Consider the following 21,310-nt stretch of genomic DNA (forward strand, 5'->3'; position numbering starts at 1 on the left):
CTCTCCCAGCTAATTCTAGGCTGGTTTAGGACGCTTTTTTGCCTATTTTGGACGCTTTTTTAGGGCTATTTTGGGAAGGTTTTGAGAGGAGATGTGAGGATGATATGTGGATGAGTTTTGGGGGGATCTCTAGTCTTTGGTGAGTGCTTTTTGACTCTTCATCTACTCATACTCATTTGTTACTTTTAGAATCACATTTCTCATCATTTTCCCCCCATTTTCCATTTCTACTCCCCTGGCTGCTGTCATATCCCTCTTGTCCGCTTTTTTCAGGGTCTATTTCCTCTTTAGGAAATCTGTATTATACATGATGTATTGTATTTACTATATGAATATAATTCTTTGTTCCTTATGATTGAGCTTATACTCTCTTACATCTTCTTACTGTCTTAAGTACTTACTTATGCAATTGCTTCTTGAACTGCAACCACTACCTTCCTCTTTTGGAAGTCTCAGTGCTTGTACTTTAAAACGAAGGTGACTCAGTGACAATGATACTCGTGTTGATCACTACATAAGAACTCTACCTAAAACGAAGGTGACTACAACTGGTAAGTACTAGAATAAACGGACAGGTATAGAACTTACCTCAGTGACAACGATACTCGTGTTGATCACTGAGGTAGAAGTTTAAGGTTTTGCGTATAAGTACTTCGGCAAGAACGGAAGAGAAAACCTAGTTGTAAAACTGTATAGAAATGTATAAAAGACTGTATAGTTTTTATGTCGGAACGAACGGAAAGTGAAACGGAGAGATCGCGGCAGTAAAGATAGAATAAGAAGATAAAATAGGAAATTGGCCATAAAAGGAAACAAAGGTTCACCTCGGAAACATAGCGTGCGCTAGAGGTGTCGAAGCACCTCAATATACTTGAGTAGCAATACACTACGTTCTACGATGGATACGCGCGAGGACTTTGAGGACTCGGGCGACTGGTCTGACGAAGGAGAGATTCCGGAGGGCATGTTCAACAGTGCGGTTGGGCGGGCTCTTCTACAAGTGGCGAGGAACATGGAAGATGAACTCGAGCTCCCGGCGGCGTCTCGTATGACGGCGCCAACACCTTCGAGGCAGTCTGGGCTCCCAGACTCCTCCTTCACTCCCCTGTCCTACGCCTCGGGCTCCCGAGGTTTGGACAAACCATCTCCGGCACCGTTCCCGTCGACTTCGACACCGGCACCGACTTCCACCCCCTCTTCTGGTCGTTCCCGCGTCCTGACCGCTGGTCAGAAGGGTATGATCAAACTCATCAACACCACGATTCGTATGTTTGAGGACATCGAAGGTGATCACCCGCTCTACGCGCAGTTCACGGATTGCGTGGTGCGAGCAACACACACTATCATCAAGTGTCGCGATCTTGATGATACGAAGATCTCCTCTGTCGCAGGCATCGGCTCCTTCAGTGAGCAGCTCGCGATGATAATCGGGTCGGTCAATCCCCCGCCACCGGCACTCGAACCAACCCCTCCTCCTCCTACTCCCTCGGGTACAGCCACCCCTCGGCCACGGTCTCCGTCGGCCGACATGGACATGACCCCGCGAAAAACGAAGAAGGCGAAACCGGCGCAGCTGACCCCCCCTCCTCCACCCCAGCCTCCCATTTTTGGAAAGGACCCTGTCCCTTCTAAGAATAACACGTACGCCAAGGCCGCTGCTCGCCGTCCCCCTCAACAGCAGCCTCCCCTCCGTCCTCAGGCTCCCGCGGCTGTCGCCATCGCCCCTGCATTCAAACCTTCGGGCAGAAAGCGTAGGGCTCGCCACACATGCCACGGCGCTTCGCGCCGCGGCGTGCAGCTCACTCCACCGGCCGGATCTTCTATCCGCGCCAGTCACATTTCCCCGGCTATGCTTGTCGAGATAAACAAGCACCTCCAAGATGACGTCAACTCTGACGTCATTCTCGAACATTCCGAGGACTCTGGATCCGGCATCTTCATTGCCGCGAGCCGGGTTCTTTCTTCTTCCGAGACCGCATGTGTTCTCAAACACATTCGGCGCCTCGTCACCATCGCGGGCGTTGTGCCCATCAAATCCTCCCCCATCACCTCGACATCCTACTTGAAGGTTATCAACGTGCCTATGATCCCCACCGAACCAAAGGTTTGGCAATCCACTCAGCGCAGCGCATTCACCAACGCGCTTTCAATTTCGCCGGTTGGTAAGGAGCTCTCCATTGCCATCAAGCACGCTGTCCAATTCATGTGGACCTTGGCTCATAGCAACACGTGTGTTGCTTGGGTCGACATATGCGATTCTGTTGCGGGCACTTCGGCCCGCTCTTACATCGGCAAGACGATCGTCATTGGCGGTCGTAACTGTCAAATCCGCGGCGCAGCTCCACGGCCCGGCTCTGCCTTGTGCACTAGGTGTATGAGGTGGGGTCATCATTCTTCCGTATGCCGATCAAAAGGTATACGCTGTCCACTCTGCGGGCTCCCTCATTCTGAAGCCGCCCATCACGAATACTGCGCTCATTCCAAGCGCGATCCAGAAGCTAGGTCTTGTGTCAACTGTAGTGTGGCAGGCAAGACGAAACGCGACCACTCTGCTACGGACACTTCGTGTCCATTCTGGCAGAACCGATTTGATAGGGATTGGCTGAGGCGCCAATTCCCTAAGAAGTGATCAGCGCGCGTCAAAACACGTTTCGGGAGTTAGCGCCGGTTTGGCCTACCAACATTCGTTTTCATTTTCTTATGTCTACTCTCCGCTTGACTTTATCTTGGTCTCGCGTTCCGTTACCAGGTATGGTCTGTGCCTGGCTGTTTGATTCGTTCCGGGGCCGCACACTGATGTATCATTCTTTCTCGATCGGACATTTATTTTTATTTTATTTTATTTTTCTTTCTCTCTACGATAGCGCTTGACCTAGTCGCGCAGGATATGTTTTCTTTTTCTGTTCGGGAACACGTCATGGCACCCATATTCTCACCATGTTGTACGTAGTGTTTGCATGTACTTATATCGCTGGAATAGAAGGCTTGAACGGCCACTTGATTACAAAAAAAAAAAAAAAAAAGTACTTACTTATGCAGCTTAAGATAAATCCTCATGACTTATGTACTTATGGTTTCTTAAGTATTGCATAAGTCAGAACCTCAGACAGTGACATGCCTTATGCAAAAATGACTTATACTGACTTATGATTTTTATAAGTTTGCATAAGTCAAATTTGAGTCACTTTACCTTTTCCTGATGTAACTAGAGAATTATTCTAAATTCTCTGGAGGGCGTATGTAGAGCATAGGCTTAGTAATCACCATTTCCTTTTTCTTATTTATCTTTTCTTTTCCTTTCTTTATTAGGTCGTATAAAAACTCATATATCTAGATTACCTATAGATTAGGAAAATGACTTGAATGTATTGACCTGTCGAGTATATAAGGCTCGCTGGTTCGTAGCGTACAGAACAGAGATACTTTACTCTTGTCATTTTTCGTGTGTCGAGAATTGTTCGAGTCTTAGTAATCGACGCCTCGTCACAGTACAGCCGCAGCCCATGCCACAACCACAAGTTGGGGAAGTAGAACAATTTTCAGGCTATAGTATTTGGGGCCCTGAACATAGCATGAAAATTTCTATTTACTCACTAAGTCTTAGTTGTTGTAGTTTAACCATTGTAGTAGCATTGTATGAGGGATTTCGGTAAAAAGCCCTCTAGTTCTAACCCTCTCCCCCTTCTAATAAGAGGCCTACCTTAGTGTGTTATCTTTTCCTACTATGTCCATCTTTATTTTACGCATTTTATCTGAGCGATGAGAGAGAGGAACGAGAAAGCCATGTAAACTGGGGAGTAAAGCGAGTCTTTCTGCATTGGGACCTGGCTCGAGGACTTGTTCGATAGTCTGAGTTTCGACGCTATGCACTTCTATCGCGTCGTTCGGTAACAGCGACGTGATATACGGATAATCCAGGCCTGACATTCGACGTCAAAAGAAATCTTTACTATCAAAACAGGGCACCTACAAACAGCCTTTGGATACCCTGCCCATTCCAAAGTGCCTCTGACAGGATCGCCATCACCGGTAATAAACACACCCAACGCACTAGACCCCGTCCAACTCGTGATCAAAAACTCATTCTCACCGATGACGGTGACAATGGGTTCCACCTTCCACGGTGTTGGATCCAAAATCTGTCTCAAAGGTAAGAGTTGAAAGAGAGAAGCTTGGTCTAAATCGACCATGTTGTAGTATTCGTTGTCTGCGAAACAGAGATGGTGACCTGTTCGGCGGGCTGTGAGTGCGAGTGGGGATCCTTGTGGTAAAGGAATTTCCTTTAAAAGGAATGTCAATTACTGATATAATTGAGATGATAGTATAACAACACACACCTTTTGATACCAGAGTTTATCGTTTCTGAGTGAAAACATGGCAATCCCAGTACGTTTGATGACGGAAAACTCGACGGGCTCGTTGACCAAGACAGGGGGTCTCTGGAGATGTCTATGATCGACAGCAAACGTCAAGACATTGCGAATAGGTTTGATATTGACGAGGTCGAGAAACGGGAGGGTATAAAAGTAGATTTGGTGATCTGCTTGAACGAGGAGCCGGGAAAGCGAGGGAAGAACGACAAGGTCATCAATAGGTTTCTCGCTGGGGATGGTGACGGTGGTCTGTGCGATATAGGCCTGCTGCTCGAGGACAAACCTTGTGAGTTGTCCGTTGGTGCATCCCACAATGATTTCGGAGCCCAAGCCCTGTGCAGCGGAGATGTGTTGAGCGTGGATGACGTGTTGGAGGGTGAACTGCATAAGTCACGTGGGATGGCTCTGCTCTCGCTCGTCCGCGCTGGTCGGTTTTCAGCAGCAGAGCGTCTCCGTACAAACTACTCGGAAATTGCAAGACGATCACGCCTCGACCTGAATTTGCGCAGGTCGCCTTGGCCTGTCTCCGAAATCGCCAACTCACCGGTGCTTTTGGTGAAAAACTGGCTGAATATGTGGCCTGGCTGCACCTCGTCCCGGATCGACACCACACCGCTCGTTCGCCGTTTGACGCGATCGTCGATGACCTCGTCCACCGCGCGTCGATTCCCAAATTCACACCGTTTTTCACGCACACCGCACTCATCCTCGCGCACAAAGGGTACGCTGATCGGCACTTTCTTGCCCTTGCCCGGCCCCTGGTCATCCACGCCGCACCCAGCTCGCCTGCCATCCACGCGCTGAGCCAGATGGAACACTACGCAACAGGCTACGAGCAGCGCTACGAGCTCTCACCCACCCCCATCGCCCGTTTCATTCGGACCTCTCTCATCCAACTCTTCCTCGACCGAGACTGGCCCTACAAGAGCCTCGATCTCTTACTCGCTCCCCGACCTTACACTCTCCCTGACGAAATCTACGACCTCATGCTTGATAGACTCCCCCGTCAGAAAGATGTGATATTAGAAAACTGGACTACCGCGCCGTCGTCTGTTGCCCTGCCGCTCTCTCCGACAACCGATCCACCACCCTCGCATCCCCCGCATTCGGCGTAGGCACATCCAACATTGAATTCACAACCTGCTTCGTCGATCTCACATCTCCCTTGAATCCAATAAAATACACTCTCGACACATCATCTCCCACCGATTCATTCTAACACACACACATGAATACCCGTCAGAGAACTACGGAACACACTCACGAAAAAGAGTGAAAGGGAATGCACGCTCGCAAAGGCGGCTACGTGAAGCGGGTATTCAACAACACCCGTCTCGCCTTCGAGGAGAGAAATGTTCAATTGAGGTTTGGTATGTTCCGCATCTCCAAAATCGACAATCGTGTTATGGTTCGCATAGATCCGCAGATGTCGTGGCGTTAATTCACCCCGTCCTATATACCTTATAGCAGTAGGAATAATCCATTTGTAGAACGCGCACCGAGTTTGAGTAGAATAGAACGCAGCCTGACGTTTTCAGTAAATGGAATATGGATGATCATCTAATCCAAACCCACTCAGAAAGTTGCAACCAACAACAGCCAAGAGAAACAAACCTGGTCATCCACACCCGAATCAGCATACCTCTCCGTACTCTCTCTCTCCGCCCACTCCTTGATCAACTCTTTGGCGTCTTCCGGAACCGCAAGATTCAATCCATGCACGCTAACAACGTTATTACACCTAATCACCCACTTTTGTTTTTTTACTTACTTGTCTCTATCGATGACGTGGAAGAGGTACGAGTCGTCGGAAGACATGGTCAGTGTGAGAATTGATTTCCTAATCCAGTCCCTGACTTTTAATTTCCCTTGTGTTTGTTTTTCGTGTTCGTTTTGCGCGCGCGCGATGTACCGGATTCTGCGCCCGCGTTTGTTCTCCTCGCTGTCCAGTTCAGAACCTTCGTTTCCCATTCCTGCACGACGACCAAGGGACCCACAACCTCCTTCAGGCAAGTTTCTCTTGAATGTCTTGTCTACTTTTTAATCACACACCACAGACGCCAAATCCGACGGAAATGGACGCCCGCCGAGTCTTTTGGATGCTTCTCCCTTGGACGCCCGAGACGTCCTCGACTTTCCTCCAACTCCCAATTTTCTCGGTGGACGCGTCATCGTCCGCAACCACATCTCCATCTTTGACGACCTCCCCTCTCCCTCCCCTTCCTCCTCCTCCTCCTCTTCACCTCCACCCGAATCCACATCAGCAACCCGCGCCTCCCTCCACCTCTCCCCCTCCGAAATCAAATCCCTCTACTCCACCATCCTCCTCTCCCGCACCGTCAAACAACAAACCCCCAAAGGTAAAATCGCCCGCAAACAATTCCTAGTCTGCGTCGGTAACGGTAACGGTCTCATCGGCTACGGTTCCTCCACCGATTCCGATTCCCGTCTCGCCCTCACCAAAGCCCGTACCAAAGCCATTCAAAACATGGATTACGTCTCTCTCTACGAACAACGTACCATCTGGACCGAATTATCCACTAAATTAGGTGCAACACGTATCATCATGCGTCCTCGTCCTGTTGGTTTTGGGTTACGTTGTAATCCATTTATACATCAGATTTTGAGGGCGACGGGGTTTAAGGATGTGAGTGCGAAGGTGTGGGGGAGTAGGAATAAGTTGAATGTGGTCAAGGCGGTGTTTAGGATGTTGCAGGCCGGTCATGCGCCTACGGGAATGGGGGATGGTGTGGGTGGGAAAGGGATCAAGTTGAGTAAGGGTGTGGGGATGAGGGGGATGGAGGAGTTGGAAAGAGCGAGAGGGAGGAAGTTGATTGGTTTGCGCAAGTAGATTTATATATATATATATAATTGCTAATAGAGTGCTATCTTTTATTGACATGACACCGGTGTGAACTTGAACCCGTGAACATACTAACCGTGATCAGAAGTTCATCACCTGGAAAAATGCTCCTCGAATCCAAGCCACTAACCTGGTTCATCACAGGCGCTTCTTCAGGTTTCGGCTACCGTCTCTCTCTCATCGCTCTCCACCGCGGCGACAACGTCCTCGCCACCACCCGTTCGTTTTCCAATATCCAAAAACTCATTGATGAAGTCGATAGTTCTGAAAGAAAACGATTGAAAGTGTTTGAGATGCAGTTGAGTGATGATGAGGAGAGGATGAGAAAGTTGGTAAAGGATGCGGTGGGTGTTTGGGGTGGTGTGGATGTTTTGGTTAATAATGCTGGTAAGATTCATTCATTCATTCTTATTGTACTGATTGATAAATGATACCAAGGTTGGGCATGGAGAGGAATACTCGAGGAATCAGGGTAAGTTCACTCAATTACACCCTCCGAAAATCAATCTCTTTACGTTCCTCAAAAAGGACCTCCGTCATTCAAAGACTCATAGATGAAAACGTCATGGGCACATTAAAACTCACATTCGCTCTTCTTCCTTACATGCGTCACCAAAGATCAGGAACGATTATCACAATCGGTAGTCGATCAGCATGGCGAACCGAACTTCCCGTACGCCCAATAACTTTTTGTGTCTACCACCTTATCATTAAACGGTAAAAAAACAAGAGTATCGGATCTTATGCAATGGTCAAAGCCTCCCTCCGAGGTAAAAAAAAACGATTTCACCAAAAATCTTTCCTAATCTCCTCTAAAACACACACACACATAGTATTCATGGACAACCTCCACACCGAACTATCTCCCTTTAACATCCGTACCCTCCTCATCGAACCAGGTTCTTTCCGTACCGAAAACATCTACGCCACAGGCTGGAACACCACCCACCTCTTTCACGATTACGACACCCTCCGTCAATCCGCACAAGAAGCTTTCAAAAATATCCAAGGTAATGAACCTGGAGACCCATATAAAGCTATGCGCATCGTCGTTGATATCGTTCATGGTGAAGGTGTTGCAGAGGGGAAAACCGGGTGGCCGAGGTATCTTGTGTTAGGGAGTGATGCGGAGACGAATGTGAGGGATAAGTGTAAGCTGATGTTGGATGTATTGGATGAATGGGAGGATGTAGTGAAAGGTGTCAATTTTGAATAAGAAGAGAAAATGAACGGCGATATATCATATGTGTTTTATAACGACAGTGTGGATAATCAGGACACAAAAACACCTTTAGTAACAATCGGACACGAAACAGAACGCGACCCCTTCGGAAAAGGCCAATACCTATTCATCACATTCCAAACCCTCACCCTATCTTTCTCCTCCACAATCCCCTCTTTCACAAAATCAGAAACGACAGTATAAATCCAAAATCTCGAATCGTCAGCAACAGCATCATCATTCTGGACTTTATATCGATCCCGTCCATTTCGAATGAGGATAGTAAGGACGTCTTGAACTTTGAGATGAATCGGTGACTCCATCCTACGCCGCCGATGTTTAACCAAAGAAATCGCAATCACAAACGCACCAGTGCTTCTCCGCAAAAAACACTGTGTATCATCTCTATCCACAAGACAAACCACTCCCTTCTTTCCAACACCAAAATCAACTTGAACCGAACGTTTTCTCGATATAGCAAGGTAAATAGACCATTTATTCACAAGAACAGGTCTTGAAGATGAACCTTGGTTGAATTCGTTCTCATGCGCAACGAGGTAGATTCGAGTAATTGTTTGATCGAGAGAACCGATATCGAATCCACTGATGTCCCAATGGTCGGAGGAAAGTATCATCGTATAGCAGAATCCAAAAAACTGGAATGTCTTTTGAGTTCCTTCCGTTTTGACCACACGTCACACCTCAGTAATCAAGGCCTTTATATAACTCCTGTTGCGATATAACAGTGTGGCGTGCATGACAATAACGTTGTTGATCTTCGAAAGGGAAAAACAAACAAGGAATATACAACATAAGGTAGGGGAAATCCAGAATCATCTACTGTGACGTGGTGTGACTTACTCATTAGGACGCATGATCACGTGATGACAATCAAGTATACGCACACTCAATTAGACGCCAATCAAACACCATTATTCTTTCTAGTAGCTTAGACGCGTCGTTGTAGGGCCCCACGAGACGTATTACTATGCCCGCAGTTGCTTGGAAACCAGAACTTTCAACGTTTCAACGGTAACGGATCCTCTTATTCTCTTTTGATTCACAGCCTCTTTTATTATGTCGTGTTTCGAACGCCACCCTTTTGCTCTCGAGGCCAACGATACCATGAGATACCCGCCCACCGTAGAATCGAAACTGGCGAGCGCACTATGACGACTCCAGGGAGGTGCAAACGCTGCTCCAAGGATCCGAATGAAGAGGGCCTCCCACTGGGCTGATTGTCATACGAAAGCTTTAGAGGACGAAATCAATATAATAATCTGTATTTTTGTGAATAATCAGTTCGAAAGTTTGAAAGCGGAGAAAATTTGTAGTTGGATACAATGTGCCCTATGCACTGTAGTGATAATCCTATGATACATCCTGTTGGAGGAAAACACGCTGGAGAGAAAGACAGACGAAGCAAGTAAGGTATCAGAACATTGTAGTTGGATACAAAAAACGTCGAGGACAGCACACCCTGTTGGAGGATCACGAACAAAAATCACCAAAACCACAAAAGCAAATCATCACCTCGCAGATCACAAACCCTTTGCAACAGCCTCTTCAGCAACCTTGAGAGCGTTCCCAAACACATCAAGCAACGTATCTCTCTCCTCCATCCCAACACTCACTCTCACAATCCCCCTCTCTACTCCAAACTCCTCCGCCCAATCCAACTCTGCATAGTGCGCCAAAATCGTATATGGACACGCCAACGTAAAGTTCGTTCCCAAACTCGGTCCCTTTTGCACTTGTAAGGCATCGAAGAACGCCTCGGATGCCGAAGGAGATGTAAATGTGAGGGCAAATAGACCGCCGAAACCGCCACCTGAAGGAAGTGAGGGTGAAGGTTTGACGCGACAAACGTCGTAGTTTTCGCGCGTGATATATTTTGGGTAAAAGACGTTTTTGATGGCAGTCTGCGAGGAAGTCGATCCTCCAACAATAGAGCGTGAGCGGAGAAAATCGCAGACAGCAGTGGTATTGTCGTCGATGATCTTGATACGACGTTTGAAATCGCGAGAATTACGTTCTATGTAAACCGCATCTCCGTCAAAGTAGGTATCTTCGTAGGTCTCGGAAAGCTGAGATTTGAGAGCAGTATAATGTTGACTTTGAGGATTGAGTACAAGGCTAAGAATGTGGGTTAGCTTTTGGTCATCTTCAAAAAGGAAGTGACGAACGAACCTTCCACCCATCACGTTGCTCGATCCACTGAATACTTTAGTCAAACTACTCACAACGATATCCGTGTACTTCAAGACGTCAACGTTGACAAAGTTACCAATGGTCTCATCCACGACAATCAAGAAGTCGTATTTATCAGCAAGCGCCCTGAGTCTCGGCAGATTGGCTGATCTGAGCAATGGGTTGGACGGGAACTCTGCAAAGAGAGCAAGGACAGGCGGCTTGGAAGGGTCGCTTTTAGATTCGGATTCAAGGAGTTTCTCGAGTGCATCAATATCCTCATCGAGTCCATTTCCAAGAAAATGAGCCCCAGGTCCCCACTTTCGCAAAACTTTCAGAGTGTCAGTGTACGGGAACCTTGTACAAAGAAATGTCATATAGGTATTCTTCCAAGTCAAAAAAATGAGATGCTCACCCGAAGCAGACACTCTTGCCTTCAGGCCTAACCTGTCTCGCAAGTTGATGTGCACTCCAGATCGCCGTCATTCCACAGGGAAATAGGTATACATCATCTTCCGTCACACTGGCCACGCCTCTTGAGCTAGGACCGGTTTTGACACTTTCTTGCCCCGCACACGGTACACCACCGCAATCCGTATCACTCCAATTATCTTTGATCAGCGTCCCCGCGACGCGACGACGTAACGCTCTTTTAGCCAATGCAGCAGCCGCGATAGGTAGATTGCGGCCGTAACGTTCTTCAACGTATGTCGAGTGATCAGAGGAGAGGTCTTCAGCTGAAGCTGGGGTTTCCATTGGCGAGAATTCTTGCGGTGGAGATGCGCCGACAGTCTTCAGACCTTTGACGGAATAACGGTTGTTATAACCTCCTTTCATCGGAAAGCGAGCAATCGGAGCTGGTGAAGTATGAACGTCCAACGGTTTTGTTTCATGAGGGAGGAGCGAGAGACATCTCTCTGCGAGGCGTGAGGAGATTCCAAAGCCAGTATGCTGCCAGAACTCTCTCGCGATGGACGACTCGTCACTTGGATACAGCACAATATGCAAATCGGCCGTATTGGTCGTAGCAAGCGGTGCAGATGGTTGTGAGCCGGAAGTTTGAGGACAGATGAAAAGATGAACGAGCCGGGGCTGGACGGGCTGACGACCGAGCTGAAGAGTACGGCGTCTGACAAAGTCTCTGCATTCTTCTGCGATCCTTCGGGTAGGAAAGAGCATGCATTCTTCGTTGCCCACGGCATACTTGTGTTGGCAGATATCTGCGAGTTTCCTGATGGAGAGATGAATGAAAAAGCGGGGATAGCCATTGACCATGCTGTTGACTACCCGTTTCTCGCCCTCTTCATAACCAACATTGTCCTTCCAGGTAGGCAGAGAGACGGAAATTGCATGGGGGGTGTGCGGAGGCACACCAAGTCCAAGAGCAACAGACATTGTACCATCATTGCTTATTCTGTCACATCATTATAAGTCTCATTGATCGGAATATCGATCCGACGCTGCTTGAGGCCGAAACAACAATTTGTGTTCATAACAGACCCACACATGCCGCTCCTGCAAACTTGAATGCCCAAGATATATGGTAACAATGGTGGCAAGGCCTACGTCTTCATTCTCTTCCAGATACGCATTTTCTCCGCCATACACCGAAGTCAGGTCCCCGAACGCCTCCAAGGAACAAATACAGCTTGCTTCTTAACATAATACATCATTCCTCCGGATATTGCCAACATCCTCGAGCGCGATGCCAGGATGAGGAGTCAGCTGGACGACCGGCTCTAAAATTCCATCCTACAGCCCCAAAAACCAATACCAGGAACGCGGTTATTTGCTAAACAGTTGAATACCCGATAACTCTCAAGATAAATTGCTTTGACTTCCGATTAGACTTATTGAAAACGTTGGAATTCCTTAGAAGAAAGCCACGCGATTGGCGTCAACAGGCAAAGCAGAGGTGTATTAAAGGATCAATCCGGAGCACCGAACAAAAAAAACGGCTTAGAAGAAAGTGGCACAGCTAGGAGGAAATATTGGCTTGGATATAAAGGCGTAAAAGCGCAATTATGATATTATGAATGCGGCATCTGCAATAAGAAGAATGCCAATTCTCAGAATCTTCTCCAGGACATATATAAGCTTTGAAGAACTTTGGAGAGGAAACTGGCGGTGTAGTGGATTGTAAACAAAGTATGTATAACGAATTCTTCTTCGTTCACAATCTCTACGGCGATGTGACTCGCTAGAATGATGCAGTTTCGATATTGGGTCGAGTCACAAAGTAGGATCAGAAATGGACTAGAATAGAGGTGAGCGGCTTTTATACAATAGAGTAAAGCATGGAATTTGATTTTCATTATATTACAGGTGAACAACATATCCCCAAAGTCCATAAATCCGGAATTCAGCCGACACTATTTACTGTACAGAGTCCCTTTTTGAATTTCTCGACCTCAACGAAGCATTCATGCTTCCCCGCCGTCCCACAATACCTACCCCATACAACGACCCTCCAAGAGCACCACCAATGTCAGGCACAGGTAGCATACCCGGGCTCTTGGGTCGCATGCTCACAGGAGAGTTGTTCCCACTAAAAGACATCACGCTCGATCCTGGTGACGAAGACACCATGCCAAAGCTTGGACTTCGACGGATGCTTGCTCGACTGCTGGATCGTGTGCGTAGCAGTGCCTCAATATCAGAAGAATGTGAGGATGTAGACGATGCCCGCCGGTGTCTCTGCATGCGCCTTGGATCAACATCAGGAATACGGGCCAAATGTGCGAATAGCGATAGAACTAGAAACCGTTGACAGATGAGACAAGTTGAAAAACCAATGGATACACATACTGTCGACAATGGATATTATTCCTGTCAGGTTCCCTGAAGAACTGGGCGATAACACGGGATTCGCACTTTCAGCCTCACCAGTCACGAATAACCGATGAGCATTTGCTGCCGAGTGTCAGCAAAACAGGAGTGACATGTTGACAGCTGACGTACTAGCCAACAACTTCTCGATTGTGTAGACAAGTGAGCTTGATGGAAATACTGAATATACTGCCATCCATTCTCAACTTTACGAAACGTATGATCGAGGCTCTCACACGAACCTGGGTATCTGTCCGCCCCATCTGTCGACCCGTATGGTAATCTAACTGTCGACACAAATTGCTTTAAAGGTGTCCCTAGAATGTGATTAGTCTGTGACGGCACCACGAACTATCCTAAGAATAAGTACCAAAAAGAATCGGAAAGTCGACTAACGACTCACTTGACCAATATCAGTCACACTAACGGCCCCAAGTAAAATTCCCGATTCTTCATCCAGAACCGCAACGCTACTCACACCATCTTCACTCATGAGTCTCATCGCATCCAGAACGGTTGCTACAGAACTTGCCGCTACAACTGCGGTATGGATATTGAGAAGCGGGAATGCGAGCTCGTAAAGGGACCTGGAGAGCAAGCGCCCAAGCGGCGACTGTAACGTTCTTCCTTCCCTTCTCGAAAAAGATGCATGAGAAGGAGGAGAAAAGGCGGAGATATCAGTAGTCAGTGGAGGAGAAGAAGGGATGATAGCCAACCCTTTGGCGTATTTCGCGAACCAAGATAAAAACCCCTTATCAGTGACCATGCCTAGTAACTGCGGGTTATTTGATCCTGTTACAGGGGGGATTGTGTTCTGGACGAATACTGTAGACAGTCAGTGAGAATTCCCCGCCAAATAAACGAGAACTCACCTCGATGAGTGCCCCGAGCAAATGCCTCGAGGAGTGATATCACATTGGCATTGTAGGGAAGAACCACACAGGGATTCTTATCAGAAAAATCTGGAATAATCACCGATTGTCATGTGGATGTAAAGGAAATTAAAATGTAGAGGAACGGACTGCTGACTAGCCGGACGGGTACCTTTCCAGCTTTGGCAGCCTCAACGACGCGATTGAGTCTCGCATTCTCTCGTATAATATCGGGTGGAAGAGTGTGCCGTGTAGCCGCTAACGTTAGAAAGGCATTGACATCTGAAAACTGGAGGTCAGAGTATCAGTGGCCCTGCCCAATCGTTTGAATCGAACAGACACACGTCAAACAGTCCTGTCCGGTGGTCATCCCTTCCCATCATGGAAGGTGGAGAGGCGGAATCCACTATTACCAGGCAGTCTATGCTTTCCGATAGCAATTTCTGCAACGACTTGTTGAAACGACAGTGCCTTCTAGTTCAAGTACATACGTTACAGGCCTCCTCGACCTCTATGTTGGCGTCCACGGTGACCACTTTCGACTCGATGATATCTGATCCCGCATAATCAGTGGACAAGTCGCGATAGCACAAGAATAGTAGAAGGCGAACATACCACGAGCATATACACCTTTCCATGATCCAATCAACGTGTCCCGCTCCTGCTCGCTCAAATCTCCAAAGAGCGAGTCTGTGCTTTCACGTTCGTTCTGAGATGAGTAAAATGCGCCAGAGTTGAAAGGCTGATTGAACGAAAGTCTGCGTGAGTTTGAGGACATATACTTTGTGAATTTGGGAACCAATAATAGCTAGCGGTGGTGGTGGCAAGAGGCAAGAGGCGATGCTGGTCCAGGTAGGGACACAGTCCTCGTGACATCATCGACTACTTTCCTTTTCCGGATCGCACTGCGCGTTGAGCATATTTTCTCTCCGTTTTCCCCGGGCTTCTTTCCACACGTGCAGGACGGTAAAAAAACCTGTTCTGACATCACTTACATAGACTTTATGCTGCATTGCACTGGAATTGCTACCGAATGTCCAATGTCTTCACGGCAACGATATCAAAAGGGAGAGGTCAGGAATCAGCACTTCATGGAATGTGGAAAAGCCGATATGTACTTATGTATCTTACTGACAACAGTGAATTGTGATCCGCCTCATCATCAGATAAGCACGAGCTTTTGGCATTAACGCACATTCTAATCCCACGTCGACCTTGAAAGACGTATGCAGAGACACTCATGCACATCGTTGAAATTATCTCATTTCTTACTTCCTGATACATAGTGAGGTTCTGCTCTTGATAGGGATACGATTGCGCGTCGAAGATTTTCGTAGTGTAGGACCGAGAGCGGAGTGCGGAGGTCCTGCTCTGTCAGGAACATCTCCTCACCACGAAATATTTAAAGAAACGTTTTGTTTTGTAATGAGGAGATGATCTTGATAAAACAAGTTACAGAAGGCCTATCACACTTACATCAAGGGTCACACTTACTTTGAAGAATAAATAAGAAATGGCAGGGGCAACACGCACAACGGAAACAAACCCAGAAAGACAGCTTAATTATCACCATAAAGGACTAAAAGCGCCGTAGGGTAAAGGACGAGTATCAATATAAGGACTCGTGAAGGACTCGTAATGCGGCAAACTGGGATTAGTAACCTCATCCATGCCGGCCGTTTCATCCCTGTACGACAACTCCGATTCAAAGTCGGAATTAAACGATGGTGCAAACTGAGAAACGTAACCCCATGCATGCCGGCCGTTCTTTTGGTGGTTACGAGTCTTGTACGGCAACTCCGATTTTGAAATCGACGGTGTCCGTCTCACTGAGACTCATGGGAACCGTTTGTCCAACGGTTTCTCAGCCTTGGTCACACATGTCCTCACAGTGTCCTCACATGTCGCACAAACCCAGGTGGCAAATGGAGGTACAATCAACAGGAGGTGGCAGCACGTGCGATAAGGCCTGTTAAGGCGCGATACGTCCCTCAAGGGCTGCACAAATCGGTGCGACAGACCGATTTCAAAACCGTAGGGAGCCAGTAGGGAGCCGCAGGGAGCTGCCGACTCCCCTATCATAGTACAGCCCAATTGGTTTTGAAGTCTATCTATTTTAAAATCGTGGGAATAAAATTTGGCTGGTATTGAGCTGTAGCTCGGAGTTGCCGTACAGGGCCTTAAGGACTCGTAACCGCCAAAGAAAGAACGGCCGGCATGCATGAGGTTACTTATCCCAGTTTGCAGCATTGTTTAATGCAGGGCCCACGATTAATCCATTAACGGAACTGCTGAAGGGCCGGTCTTGGGAATGTGCGGAGCCTCTTACGCGTGCTAGTTATCTGAGGCCAACTGGTTCACAAGGAGGATAAATACCGGACGCACTCTCAGCCTACTCGAATTCCACCCCCCAGCTAGGCTAGTATGATTGGACACCCTTCCCCCCATCCCAGCGTAATTGCAGAAGCTTGGCTCTCAAATTTTGCGCAGGCTCTGCAGGAGAAAGACGCTCACGCAGTTTCAACCTGCTTCGTTCCCGATGGCTGGCTTCGTGAAAGTCAGATATTCTGCTGGGATAATCGAACTCTCCAAGGTCGCCACGATATCGACAAGCACGTCTCAGAGGGATTTCCCCGCAGGTCATTCTCTAACTTCGAGCTCGACACCCGCCCCCATCTTTCACCCGAACATGAAGCGTTCGGCCCACAACAGGAGGGCATTGTGTCTGGCTTTCTTTTCGAGACAAACACTCAGTGGGGTCAAGGCTACTTCCGACTTGTTATCGACGAGGAAGGAGTCTGGAGGGCTCTCACCGTTTACATGATTGCTCTAGATATCAAAGGTCACGAAGAGCCTAAAGGCGAATCGGGCGTGTATGGCGACCATATGACACACTGGTCGACAATCTCAGACTCTCAGCGGAAATCGATAGAAGAGGATCCCCAAGTGTTGATTAGTAGGTGTATATTGCTCTACTTTCCCTTTCAATCTCTCAACATACGTAAATAGTTGGCGCAGGTCAGGCAGGCGTGAATGTGGCCGCTCGCTTTAAGCAGATGAACATACCTACCTTGGTTATTGACGCCCATCCTCGTCTTGGAAATACATGGCGGAACAGATATAATTCTTTGCTTTTGCATACCCCTCGAATGTACGGCCAATGTAAGTAACTTCCCAGGTCCGAGTCGCATGTAAAAGGCTAACATAAATAGTTCTGTATCAACCCTATCCCAGCAACTGGCCTTACTTCTGCCCCAAGGACAAGGTAGCAAATTGGATAGAGTTCTACGTTGACTCTCAAGATCTCGTAGTATGGACAAGCAGCAAGCCGGCCGAAGATTCCCAACCCGTCTACGACAAGGAGACGAAGCGCTGGACCGTTGTGGTCGACCGTGCGGGTGAGCGTATCACTATCCGCCCTGCCCACATTATTTGCTGCATGGGCCCGCTCGGGAGTCGTTTCACGCCTGAAGTCAAAAATCGCGATGTCTTCAAGGGCACTGTTATTCACGGAAGTGAATACACGGTACCCACACCTTTCGCCAAGAAGCGGGTTGTAGTTGTTGGGGCTGGCAACACAGCTGGAGATATCTGCCTGGACTTGTCTTCGTCGGCCGACAACATCACTATGATCCAAAGATCAAGAACTTCACTTGTTCCACTAGCAATAACTAATGCAATTTTCAATCGTTCTTGGCCCGATGATGGATCAGTTCCCATGGAAGTGGCAGATTTCCTGTCCTCCTCGATGCCATTCAACCTTACGAGAAAATACGCTCGAATCGCGAAGGCCGGAGGAGGCGGAGAGTCTGGAGCCTATGCTGAGATGTACAAGGGGCTTCGAGAGAAGGGAATGATCGTTGACACAGGTATAGAAGGTGAAGGTGTCGTATTCCAGGCTTTCGAGAAAACCGCAGGTGAGTCAACATTCGATTTGTATATTCCTCATTTATATAACAGATATTCGCGGACCTAGGTTATAGTAAGTTTAACATTTTTCAAGATTACTTTTGAATAACAAAAATCTGCGATACAGTGCTTGATGTAGGATTTTCGAAGCTGGTGCTCTCCGGACGGGTCAAGGTCAAGCACGGCGTGGAAGTCGCCAGCTTCAAAGAAGAATCCATTATTCTCTCCGACGGCTCGGAAATTCCAGCTGATGTCGTCATTTTTGCGTATGTTCTCTTCTTGCGTACTGAAACACTACAGGCTAAAGGAGGTTTTTTTCAGGACCGGATACCATGCTATACACGATGAAATTATCAAAGTCTTTGGATATGAAACTGCGGAAAAGGCTGGACGTCTTGGGGGTGTGGACGAAGAGGGAGAGCGAATCAACACGTTTAGACCAACTGGGCATCCTGCTGTGAGTTTTTAATCAAGATTATATAGCACGAAGAATCTCAAGCAAAAGTAGCTGTGGTATGGGGGAGGAAGTTTCTATGAAGCACGGTATCAAAGCAAACAAGTAGTAAGCACCATATAATTTCTCACGAGATCTTCCCTAACACTCGTTTTCATAGGCGATGTTGATTAAGGCATCAGAGCTAGGTTTGCGTGACGCATAGAAGTTAATCATGTCAAGTTCTCTCTTCTTTTCGTCAAAACGAGCAAATCGCAATTACGGTCCCTTTTTTCAGGAAAGCGCTATCGCAAGTTTTCGACGTCAGCACGGCATCTATCTACTCATAAACTCATTAACAAAGTGCACCATTATGTAGCACACTTTAATCTACCTTTCAATTTAAATCGTTCAGAAATCTGAGATAAAGTACAACCTCCGCACTACACCGGACACAAAAGAGGGTGAAGCGAATGACGGGAGAAAGATGTTAAGAATGCGCTATTACGAGAACCCGGTATATAACATAACAAAGAGATAACAAGGGAATGCACATTATCTGGAACAGAAGTGTGGGAGAATACGATAATAATTCTGTCTAAATTGCACGATGCTGAGAAATATGATGGATAAAGCAAGCAGAAAAAAATCAAGTGCGAAAAGTAGGATCAAGAAATGATGGCGGCTTGTGAAGAATCACAGAAACCTGTTCACTTGAAATGGTAAACCATTGGACAATCGTAGCATGATGATCACCCCTGAAAGACTCGAAAACTAAGGGTGGGAAACGACAGCAATGAGACATAAGCCGGATGAGTGACCTAACAGGAAGACCTACCCCATTCCCGACAAACACCTCCGCCCTCTCAGCAATACTCATATCCACCGCGACGTTCACACCTTTCTGTTCCTTATCCAAAGTCAAGTCCTCACTAACAACCACGTCCTCCCATCCGTCAGCCATCAATTTCTTTTTCAATCCGTCTTGCCATATAGGCCAAGCATTCGTGAGTACAAACACCCGTCTTAATTTGTGTCCTGATGAAGGTGATCCAGAACCTGATATTGATGCATCTGTTTGATTTGAAAGAAACTCATCATGGTCTTGGCGAACATTGTGCAATCGTTCTACGATTTCTTCCTGGTTAGGAAGACAGCGTTTTCGATAATACTCTCTTTTCTCCTCCTAAAATATGCCTTAGAAAATGCTCTCCACTGTCGACAACATCCACGTACCATCGATGATCCGGAATAACTAGTCCAATGATCCTGAAGGCCTTTGAAAGAATTGAAGCCATGAAATCCGGGACCCCATTCGGCGAGATTTGAGCAATGACGTTTGAAATCGCCACGCCTGATGTGCACAGCCAGTAACGCAGGATATGTAGCACGCGCTGAAGGACTTGACACAGTGGAAGAAGCCTGTTGAGACGTATCCAGGCTTTGATGCTGAGGTAAAACACTATCTCCAGCCTCGGGTATATTTGGAAGTAAAGCAAAGTTTCGTTCTATAGCAGATAGAACCAACGGTGACCACTTGAATCGAGTTAAGATAGGTGATTGAGATAAGGAAGGCCAAACATCGAGGATTTGTTGACCACCGAAGAACCTGTACCAATGCGGAAATTCTTTCAGGGGAAGACAGGAGTTGAGGGATTTGATTTGCTTACTCAAAATCGAATATTTCATTCTGACTTGTAGCCACCTCTAAACAGGTCACATCATGATAACTCTCAATCTTTTCTTTCCACCACCGTATACGGTCGGGACCGGCAAGGTCACGGGGCGCGTTGACAGAGTCAATGACGTGGCGGTCCGATGAGGGACAAACGGTTTGCCAGAAATCGTAGCTAACTGCGCGTGGTGGGGATTCTGGTGCATTATCCATCGATCCGCCTGCTGTGGGTCCAGAAATGTAGGCGTTAAGTGGGATACGGGTTGGTCGAAGTGCAAAATCGTAAATGGTGTATGGCGAAGGAAGGTGGGACCAGGTATAGTCCTCAAAGACAAACGAACAGTTCGTGAGATAGGCAAGATACGAAAACATTAAGCTAAGAAAAATTGACATCAAAGTAGTACGTATCGACAGAAAAAGCCTTACTATTGCTGTAAAACGTTATTCCATCCATGCCCCCAGATATGGTCTGGGAAAGATATATACTTGACATTCGAGTGTTGTGCGAGATTGAGGTTATGTTGTGGGAGAATATGTTCAAATCTGCGAACGTCGCCGTACAGAGGGGGCACTCCCGAGAACAGGATGGCGCAAACGAAGAAGGTGATGATTACTATTACGCAAATACAAAAGCAGCGGAAATGAAGAATTCGGCGAAGAAACTGGTAACGAGAAAACCGAGAGGGCCTGACGGAGCGTGGTCGATGTTCGCCGTCTGTTGAGAGAAGCTCATAACTTGAGTGTTTTGGACGGAAGAGACGGGAGAGGCGGAGCATGTTGCCAGTGGGATGTGGCGAGATGGAAACAAGCAGGCTCGCATCGCTTTTCTGTATTTTTAGGCCGCTACCGCCGAGTATTTTTCCAGCCCAGCGAACCTGACTCTGACCAGCGCCACGTGGGGGATTTCGAAGCAACAAAATTAAGTAATCTTCGAAAATTGGGCG

At 47.4% G+C, this 21,310-nt stretch overlaps 8 protein-coding genes across 8 annotated transcripts; 3 read left to right on the plus strand and 5 right to left on the minus strand.

Annotated features, from left to right (window-relative positions):
• Positions 1–1,849: 1,849 nt before the first annotated feature.
• AGABI2DRAFT_73806 (hypothetical protein) lies at positions 1,850–2,629 on the plus strand (the record flags this gene model as incomplete). The annotated part of the gene is made up of 1 exon (XM_006463034.1): positions 1,850–2,629. One exon carries the CDS (start codon positions 1,850–1,852, stop codon positions 2,627–2,629), a length of 780 nt encoding a protein of 259 aa, XP_006463097.1.
• Positions 2,630–3,872: 1,243 nt separating this feature from the next.
• AGABI2DRAFT_73334 (hypothetical protein) lies at positions 3,873–4,760 on the minus strand (the record flags this gene model as incomplete). Its single annotated transcript, XM_006463035.1, has 2 exons — positions 3,873–4,280; positions 4,338–4,760. 2 exons carry the CDS (start codon positions 4,758–4,760, stop codon positions 3,873–3,875), a joined length of 831 nt encoding a protein of 276 aa, XP_006463098.1.
• Positions 4,761–5,408: 648 nt separating this feature from the next.
• Positions 5,409–6,896, minus strand: AGABI2DRAFT_152388 (hypothetical protein; the record flags this gene model as incomplete). Its single annotated transcript, XM_006463036.1, has 5 exons — positions 5,409–5,588; positions 5,638–5,825; positions 5,873–5,933; positions 5,988–6,044; positions 6,894–6,896. 5 exons carry the CDS (start codon positions 6,894–6,896, stop codon positions 5,409–5,411), a joined length of 489 nt encoding a protein of 162 aa, XP_006463099.1.
• Positions 6,897–7,335: 439 nt separating this feature from the next.
• Positions 7,336–8,526, plus strand: AGABI2DRAFT_194071 (hypothetical protein). The gene is made up of 5 exons (XM_006463037.1): positions 7,336–7,623; positions 7,675–7,708; positions 7,765–7,909; positions 7,967–8,006; positions 8,070–8,526. Exons 1-5 carry the CDS (start codon positions 7,341–7,343, stop codon positions 8,450–8,452), a joined length of 885 nt encoding a protein of 294 aa, XP_006463100.1. The 5' UTR covers positions 7,336–7,340; the 3' UTR covers positions 8,453–8,526.
• A 1,295-nt stretch (positions 8,527–9,821) lies between these two features.
• On the minus strand, positions 9,822–12,043 carry AGABI2DRAFT_224770 (hypothetical protein; the record flags this gene model as incomplete). Its single annotated transcript, XM_006463038.1, has 4 exons — positions 9,822–9,859; positions 9,938–10,594; positions 10,649–11,005; positions 11,064–12,043. The coding sequence occupies 3 exons, from the start codon at positions 12,041–12,043 to the stop codon at positions 10,000–10,002; spliced, it is 1,932 nt and encodes a 643-aa protein (XP_006463101.1). The 3' UTR covers positions 9,822–9,859; positions 9,938–9,999.
• Positions 12,044–13,024: 981 nt separating this feature from the next.
• Positions 13,025–15,127, minus strand: AGABI2DRAFT_119930 (hypothetical protein; the record flags this gene model as incomplete). The annotated part of the gene is made up of 10 exons (XM_006463039.1): positions 13,025–13,404; positions 13,457–13,561; positions 13,610–13,666; positions 13,720–13,828; positions 13,881–14,302; positions 14,350–14,439; positions 14,500–14,638; positions 14,694–14,792; positions 14,841–14,902; positions 14,965–15,127. 10 exons carry the CDS (start codon positions 15,125–15,127, stop codon positions 13,025–13,027), a joined length of 1,626 nt encoding a protein of 541 aa, XP_006463102.1.
• A 1,646-nt stretch (positions 15,128–16,773) lies between these two features.
• On the plus strand, positions 16,774–18,972 carry AGABI2DRAFT_207779 (hypothetical protein; the record flags this gene model as incomplete). Its single annotated transcript, XM_006463040.1, has 9 exons — positions 16,774–17,305; positions 17,359–17,511; positions 17,562–17,908; positions 17,937–17,958; positions 18,063–18,266; positions 18,386–18,524; positions 18,580–18,715; positions 18,767–18,820; positions 18,873–18,972. The coding sequence occupies 9 exons, from the start codon at positions 16,774–16,776 to the stop codon at positions 18,915–18,917; spliced, it is 1,632 nt and encodes a 543-aa protein (XP_006463103.1). The 3' UTR covers positions 18,918–18,972.
• Positions 18,973–19,387: 415 nt separating this feature from the next.
• On the minus strand, positions 19,388–21,142 carry AGABI2DRAFT_186826 (hypothetical protein; the record flags this gene model as incomplete). The annotated part of the gene is made up of 7 exons (XM_006463041.1): positions 19,388–19,465; positions 19,530–19,729; positions 19,751–19,877; positions 19,928–20,300; positions 20,362–20,742; positions 20,793–20,937; positions 21,103–21,142. 7 exons carry the CDS (start codon positions 21,140–21,142, stop codon positions 19,388–19,390), a joined length of 1,344 nt encoding a protein of 447 aa, XP_006463104.1.
• Positions 21,143–21,310: the final 168 nt, after the last annotated feature.

The sequence above is a fragment of the Agaricus bisporus genome, assembly GCF_000300575.1.
Source record: "Agaricus bisporus var. bisporus H97 unplaced genomic scaffold AGABI2scaffold_8, whole genome shotgun sequence".
Classification (NCBI taxonomy): domain Eukaryota; kingdom Fungi; phylum Basidiomycota; class Agaricomycetes; order Agaricales; family Agaricaceae; genus Agaricus; species Agaricus bisporus.